The sequence below is a fragment of the Monopterus albus genome, unplaced genomic scaffold, assembly GCF_001952655.1.
Source record: "Monopterus albus unplaced genomic scaffold, M_albus_1.0 scaffold233.1, whole genome shotgun sequence".
Lineage (NCBI taxonomy): Eukaryota > Metazoa > Chordata > Actinopteri > Synbranchiformes > Synbranchidae > Monopterus > Monopterus albus.
In genome coordinates this window covers 248,191-256,757 of record NW_018128113.1, presented here as the reverse complement: position 1 = coordinate 256,757, position 8,567 = coordinate 248,191, and the positions used below count along the sequence as shown (strand labels likewise).

The 8,567-nt window shown below is 41.4% G+C and overlaps 1 protein-coding gene across 3 annotated transcripts in view; it reads left to right on the top strand.

The window, feature by feature from the left end:
* adcy2b (adenylate cyclase 2b (brain)) overlaps positions 1-8,567 on the top strand; it is a 67,704-nt gene that overhangs the window by 22,169 nt on the left and 36,968 nt on the right. For all 3 annotated transcript variants that reach the window (XM_020620153.1, XM_020620154.1, XM_020620152.1), the window contains 3 exons: positions 1,735-1,883; positions 5,279-5,390; positions 6,427-6,554. In XM_020620153.1, the coding sequence (XP_020475809.1) occupies positions 1,735-1,883; positions 5,279-5,390; positions 6,427-6,554 (389 nt within the window). The remainder of the gene's footprint in view (positions 1-1,734; positions 1,884-5,278; positions 5,391-6,426; positions 6,555-8,567) is intronic.

Here is an 8,567-nt window from a genome sequence, read left to right as displayed (position 1 = left end):
GACCAGGATGGACAGGATTAGGAATGAGCACATCAGAGGGACAGCTCAGGTCGGCTGTTTTGGGGACAAGGTCAGAGAGGCCAGATTGAGATGGTTTGGACATGTGCAGAGGAGGGATAGTGGTTATATTGGTAGAAGGATGTTGGAGATGGAGCTGCCAGGCAAGAGGTCAAGAGGAAGGCCAAAGAGGAGATATATGGATGTGCTAAAAGAGGACATGAAGTTAACTGGGGTGAGAGTAGAGGATGCCGAGGATAGAGTTAGGTGGAAACAGATGATTCGCTGTGGCGATCCCTAATGGGAACAGCAGAAAGAAGAAGAAGAAGGCATGTTCACATTACTATATGAAAATGGCTTTTGTGCACACTTTGGCATTGCTGTGTATGTGGTTCTCAGCGCCGGCTCTGCATGGACGCCCACGGTGTGCAACATGGAGAGGGGGGTGCAGTGAAAGTACAGATTTATTGAACTCTGACCCCAGTTGCACTGACCTTTGGGATGCAGCCAGTCACTGTTGGCCACCACTTGAACTGATGTGAAAGCAGTTAGCCTACTTGTGTTCTATTTTGCCCTGACTGCTCCTGTACTCATAAAATCCCTGGTAACAATATGTAACCAACTGTACAATAACATAAGATCCTCATATCAAGATCAGATAAAGACAGACAACCTATTTAACTAGCAAACTGTCATCACGCAAGTGCTGCTGCCTCTAAACTACTGCTAGCAACATTAGCATTGGCGAAAGTGTCGTTTTGTACCCAGGAATTTCTACCAGAGTCTTTGCACTGACCAGCATTAAACATAAAGCGCAAGATAATTTTTCCCACTATAATGTGAACATGTTTTTAAACTGTATATCTCAGTGTACGAAGCCTCAGTATTTCAATGTGGTTGAAAAAATCAGATCCAATAATAAACAGTGGGTGCTTTCTGCCATGTTTCTTGACCAACACAGAACTTTTCTTCATCCTTGTACTGGAATTATTATCTAATATTAGTATTAGTTTTCTATAATATCACATCAGTGCAAAATGTCAGGCATATCTTTACAGCACAGTAACATTATGTCAGCCATTAGTAGCCTATGACAATAATAAAATAGTTAAGACCTCTACTTTAATAATCACAGACTCAATAATGAACAGGCATGTCATGCACAGCAGTTCAAAAAGGGCCAGAGTCACTCATAGCAGTGCAAAAACAACCTAGGCCACACAATAACAGCAGTATCACAAGCACCAGAGAATGTCACCACCATAGCTATGGCAACAATGAACCCAATACTGCTGTAAAATCTGAAAAAACTAAAGCAAATCCTTAATAAAAAGAGCTTTCAAGAGTGGACTTTTGTTGCTACGTTAACTGTTACTAAACTATTATTATTATTAAACACTTAGTTTTAGGAGTGTGTGGCCCCTTGAGCCATGGCTAAGGTTTGCTGTTGATTCAAAATGTACTGGCCATGTTGTGTGAACTGGAAATCTAAAAACAAAAACATAGCAAAATATTTCCACATCACATTAACTGAGAAAGACAAATATCACGCAGATTTAGAACGGTCTCTGTATGACTCTATATGAATCCTATTCTATCACTGTTACTATATTATCATGCAAAGATTATTCTTATGTTCACACTTTGGCAACACAGGTCTTTATTTGTCTTTTTTTTTTTATTTCCATATTGCATCCGAGTTTCCTTATTCCTGCCTTCCTCTGTCTCCTTCTTTAGGAGCGATTACTGTTATCCCTACTGCCAGCTCATATAGCCAGAGTGATGAAAGCCGAGATCATCCAGAGGCTGCAGGGACCGAACTTTGGTCGAACTGAGAGCACCAACAACTTTCACAACCTCTATGTGCAGCGACACACCAATGTCAGGTAAGGCTCCTTCTCCTTTATCTGTGCCTCTGCAGAATAACGGCTATTATCTTGTGCTCCCAGCACTTGATTGTTCCTATACCACCCTGTCCTCCCTCTTGTCACTTCTCATCCAGCTTCTTCTTTTGTCCTCCACTTTCTACCTGATCTCACATTTGGACGGCTTCTGTACTCAGCACCGTCTTCTCTTTGTGCATTTCCATGATGTAGCTGCCTCATGTAGGCCCAATAGTTCAGTACTTTTACTGTAAATAATATCTGTAAATAACTGCAAAAATCAGTCGCAGCCATCAGGATCTTCTGTAGATTAGCAGATTTAGTGTTAACTAAATTACCTCCTCATGGTTGTATATCTCTGCCAATAAGTGAAGTTGCAGTTACCTGTACATGCATGTCTGTCAGACTCATAGAGTTTATATTGTGAAGACTTTGGAAAATCAAATCAGTTCATCCTTGAATCCAAGTGGACATTTGTGCTAAGTTTAAAGAAATCCCCTCAAAGTGTTCCTGAGATATCATATTCACAAGAATGGGGTGGACATGAGGTCACAGTGACCTTTGACTGCCAACATCTAATCAGTTCATGCTTGAGTCCAAATGGACATTTGTTCCAAATTTGAAAAAAAAAATCCCCCCAAGATGTTTCTGAGAAATTGTGTTCACAATAATGGGACATGCAGATGAACAGGAAAAAGCACAACCTTAAAACATAATGCCTCCGGCCAGCAGAGGTGTAAAAAGTACCCTCTGTGAAAATGAGGTGCTGCTGTGTCTTTATTTTCCTTTCAACATGGCTCCACAGCAACATTCTGCACGCAGTGGCCATTGAACTAGATGAGCTAACTTAGTGCCAAAACAGTGGGGAATGTTTGCTGGGTGATAAGACTCAAGGCAGTGGATTCATGCAGTGGTTCACAAACGCTGTGGTTGTGTCCAAATACTGTTCTTTGCTGGTGGAGTTTACCATTGTGAAATGCCAGCAGTACTATTTGCCGAGGAGTCCAGCGATCGACAAACAACACACCCTGACAGATTTTTCATTCTTGCTGCCAACTTCAGTCATGGAAATTAAAAGACTGTTTTGCCAAAATTCCACCAACATGTCAAGTTGCAGCATTCTGTTTCCCGGTATGTGCTGTATGTGTGGAAACGACAATAAAGATGACCTGTCTTTTGACTGCCGTGACCAAATTCATTTCAGAGTTAATCCACCTCTATTGTAGTCTGAGGTCACTTTGCCAAATAAAGAGGAGTCTATGTCCTCTGTTCTGACATCCTCTTCTTTATTGTGGGAGTTCAGAGAAACAAAACAGAGTACACAAATCCAGGTTCACCACGAGGGTCTCTCCACAGAATATCCTCTAAAAACCTGCTTTCTGTCATGCTGGAGCTTCACAGGAGACACTTTTAAGTGTGAGTCAGGAGTGTGTGTGGGTGAGTGAATGCATATATATATATAGTATGTGTGTGTCCCCTGCCTTTTATCCTTCCAGTAATAAGAAATTGTCAACTGGGCTAGCTCACAGTGAAAAGGGCAGTCTTTCCAGAACAAAGAAGTGACAGTCCAGGACAGGTGGCAGCATGGTTCTGCTCCTACCATTCTCCTAAACTGTGTTATTACACCTAGTGAAACACCATTCCTTCTCTCTGGGATCAGATACTGACAGAATCATGTCATATTTCTGAAGAGCCTTAGCTGGAAGGGATACACTGAGAATTGTTTATATAAGTTTGTTTCAAAACTTCCTTTTTCACATTTGGCAAATAAACTCTTTTTATACATTCATCAGAACTACTGACACATTTTTAATAATCAGGAATGAAGCTTTTTTGTTTTTGTGCATTTTAATCTTTAAAAAAATCAATTGTAAATGTTAAATCTGAAACATGCCAATTTACAAAGGACAACTAATTAAAACAAATGCAGTTTAATGCAACAGCCATGAAATAAATCCTCCTTTCATGAAGAGACTATTGTTCAGTTGTTGTTGAATCTGTTTCAGAAAGGTGCTGATTCAGATGTAGACAGGACAATATGATTTGTGCTGCTGTTGATCTATACTGAGAGGAATTTCCATTACTTGTTTTACCCACCAGCACTGCAAGTTAGCGCTGTTGACTTGCAGCTAGAAGGTTCTGGGTTCGGGGCCTTTCTGAACAGAGTCTGCATGTTCTCCCTGTGCTTGCGTGGGTTCTCTCCGGGTACTCCGGCTTCCTCCCACGGTCCAAAAACATGCAGGTTAGGTTGATTGGCGACTCTAAATTGCCCAGATTAGTGCATATATATATATATCCCAATTTGGATTGCGTCAGGAAGGGCATCCGGCGTAAAACACATGCCAAACGTGTACATGCAAACAGCTGATTCACTGTGGCGACCCCCAAAGGGAGCTGCTGAAAGTATTAGTAGTAGTAGTTCTACCCTCACCAATAAATGGGTTGGACATAATACATTTTAGCATGATGCAACGTCATTTAACAGCAGCAAACTATCATAAAGCTCCTAAATACTGTACCTCTCTTAACATAGGCCCAAAGTTTTCTATGCCTTCTTGTTGGTGATAGCCGCGGCCGGAGGCATTATGTTTTTGGGTTGTCTGTCCATACAACCCATTCTTGTGAACACAGTGTGTCAGGAAAGCGTTGAGGGAATGTCTTCAAATTTGGCCAAAGTGTCCACTTGGACTCAGAGATAAACTGAGATTTTGGTGGTCAAGGTCACTGACCTCACTTGTGCCACATACCCATGACTTTGACTGGTTGGCGGAAGCATACAACCATGAAGCAGTAACTTGTTTCTTTGCAGGACTGTTCCATCATGCTACATTATCTAATGCTTACTAAACTGGCAACTGAGTGTAAATATTCCTATATTCCTAAGCAAACAACACCACAAAGAATAAAAAAGACAAATTAGATCCATGGTCCACATAAGACACATGTATCTACAGCTTTTATAGAGAGAATCCAGCACAGTTATGTGTGTTGCGTTATTGTTTTTAATGCATTGAAAACCTGAACAGAAGTTAACGTCTTTCTTTATTCAGATCAGTAAGATTTGTGGTTTATCAAGTATGAATCCAAAGGTTTCTTATACACTAAAAAAATCCTCCACTGTCTCCAACACATTCACCCCCAGAATAACTATGTGGTCATCAAGATCTCAGTGGGTTTGTGGAGAACAACGCTGCAAATGAATTAATTCAAAGCAATTACTTTAAATTCCATAAATACCACAGTGCTCCTTTTTGCTCTACAAGTGAAATGGCCACAAGGAAACATTTTATGGCTCCTTATGCCTAAAAATATAGGTATGCAATGAATTGTCTTGTTTGATGTTTCTATTGTTGAGTAATGCAATATTTATTGTGTTATTTTTTTGTTTCTTCTTGCAGCATTTTGTACGCAGACATTGTGGGCTTCACCAGGCTGGCCAGTGACTGCTCTCCGGGTGAACTTGTGCATATGCTGAATGAGCTCTTTGGCAAATTTGACCAGATTGCAAAGGTAAGCTCACAACAAAGCCCAGCATCATTTCATTTTATACACAAGGACACCCTATGTGCTTCAAATGAAAACAGTCATAGCAGAAATGGATGAAGCAAAAAAAGAGAAAACCCATCAAACCATAAGAAGATGTTCAGTCCTGTAAGTCCTCTGTGCTAGAGAGGTGTTGATTCAAATCTGCTGTAATTTGAAACTTGATTTGTCATGGTCTTGTATTGAACTGCAGTATAATGTATTGTGTAGTGTTTATGCTCCTTCCTACACTGTATGTGAATCATACTGGAGACATTTTCCAGGGTAGTATGGTCCATTACTGCAACTCCACATTAAATTCAATAAAAAATAACACATAAAATAATAGGTTTTAATTAGCATAACGTTCAGATAACCAATATTATCTGAAGTCTGTAACAACTGACCGGCTTTCTTTGAATGGTTGAAAATGCACAACTTAGTTAATTGCACATTAACAGGACACAGGAGAATAAAATAATAAAAGAGAATAAGAGAGAATGTGAGAGAACAAGGTCTGTGCTGCACTGTCAATCAGATGAAGCATAGCCTTGAAATAAATGTTTTCTCTGTCCTGCAGCCACTGTCGGCCTCCGTACCATACCTTCTCAGAGTGCTGTGCATGCTGAGAGCTGCAGGTTGTAGCAGTGTGGGCTGGTCAGAGTTTATCTGGCCGTCCCTTGAGTACTCAGATATTCAGGTCTAAACCGTTGAGTCAGGTTCTCTCAGTGTTGACCAGCAGCTCTGTCCTCCTGCCTGATGAAGCTGCAGTTACATAAACCCAGTCCAACAATGAGCTGTTACACATCCCACATGTGGAATAAGAGCTAATGTGTCATGTGTGTGGGTGTATGCGTTTGGGCTAGATAGATGTGACTGTGTGTGAAAGTTTGTGGAGGTGAGAAAGAGCATGACAAACATCATTTTTAGCAAGTGATAGTTAACCATTACTAAAGATATTGATTATTATGGACAGATGTAGATGTCCTATCTCACTTTATTTTCACTGTGTCTCCTCTTTAAGGAAAATGAGTGTATGCGAATCAAGATCCTGGGCGATTGTTACTACTGTGTGTCTGGTCTGCCTGAGTCTCTGCCTCACCATGCCAGAAACTGCGTAAAGATGGGCTTGGATATGTGTGAGGCCATCAAGTAAAATACCAGCTCTCTCTCTCTCTCACACACACACACACACACACACACACACACACACATGCACACAAATGGAAATGCAAACACAAACAAACACAAGCCTGCCAAACAGATTGATCAGAAGGAATGGCAGACTTGATTTTAGCCCTGTTTGAACTCCAGAGTAAACACAATGTGAATATAACATGATAAGCCTCCCTACTGGACAAATAAAAATGTCTTTTTCAGGCCTCACCTACCCAAGTTGGGAACCATATTTTTTGATTTCATGGTGGCATTGCCTAGTTTTACACTGATCGATTAGAATACCATTATTTATTTGACTAGAAAAATGAGATGGAGAACCTCCAATCCAGTCAATTCATTTTAACCAATATTTGCAACACTAAAGTTAGCATTCTATCACAAGCAGATGTTAAACTAACATCAAGGCAGTGGCCTGCTACACAACACAAGAGCCAAGAACTCTCCTTTTCTACTCTACAAACATGAACGCACATCTTGTCCTGCACCGTAGCTAGTCGAAGGAGCCACAGAACAAACACTCAGTGGAGGAAAGTGTGATATTTGCTGCTTGGCTGCATTACATAGCCTACAAATGTCAATTCAGTCTGGTTAGATGCTGGTGCGCTCCTAATGCTAGTCACTACTAATAACATACAGTCTGCCTATGGCTTGTAACTCTTAAGGTCTGTCCTAATACCCATACTTGCAGTGTAATACAGTGGGTATTTGTGAGGCCTACTGCATTTCCATGAACTGTCCAACTGCAAACACTACGAACAGCTTCTATACATAAAACAGTCCAGCTCAGATGATTTGTTGGAACGCGTAAGTCAGATGACGCAGCTGCTACACTTTTACAGTTACAGTCAGATGACTGAGATAAAAATACAATTAATAAACCAGCTGAGTTATATAGAAGCATGTAGGTACTTTATTTCAGAACCTTAGCACGATATCTTATCTGTCTTATATATATCTTTTATCTGTCTTACACACACACACAAACACACATATATATATATTCAAGGGCTGCTGACCTGAGACTGAAGATCATGAGTAAGATGGACACCTGGAACTCCCGTGGCTGGTTACCAAGACTAAGTGAAGTGCCTTCTGAAACTCTACTAGATGATGTGAATGCAGCACTAAGAACAATCCCTACTACAACCATCACTGAGACCAACAAGCTCATATACACCACAGCAACCATGATCCTTGAGATGCTTGGCTATAAGTTCAATAAAGGCCATAAGGAGCAGTATCCTCCATGGAGAAGGAGGTTGGAGACCAAGATCAAGACAGAACGGAGAGAAGTTAGCCAGCTATCAGAATTGCAGAAAGGCGTGATGAAGAAAGGGGTACCTAAGAAATACAACTCACTGTCCATACCTGAGGCCTTGGAGACTGCCAAGCAAAGGCTCACAGCCCTGGCCACACAGCTGAAGAGGTACACCAGAGAAAAAGAAGCCAGGAGAATAAAATAAAATTTCCCATTGAGGGGTCAATAAAGTACCTACCTACCTACCTAAACCGAATGTTCTCCACTGAGCCATCCAAGGTGTACTCTCAGTGGCAGGGTAATAACATGAGAGCAGACCCACCAAGGCTGGAGACTGAACAGTTCTGGAAGAGCATATGGGAAAAGGAGGCATCACAAAACAACAGTGCTCAATGGCTGGTGGACCTAAGATCAGACCACAGCAACCTCCCTGCACAAGACCCAGTAATCATCACAATGGCAGACATTCAAGATAGGGTCTCAAGTATGAAGAGCTGGACAGCACCAGGCCCTGACATGATCCATGCCTACTGGTTAAAGAAGCTAACTTCACTCCATGAGCGCCTGGCAGAACAAATGAACCAGCTACTAATGGATGGAACCCACCCTGAGTGGTTAACTGAAGGCCGGACAGTCCTGATCCTGAAGGACCCTAAGAAGGGAGCAGTATCATCCAACTACAACCCAATTACCTGCCTCTGCACAACATGGAAGCTCCTGTCCAGCAT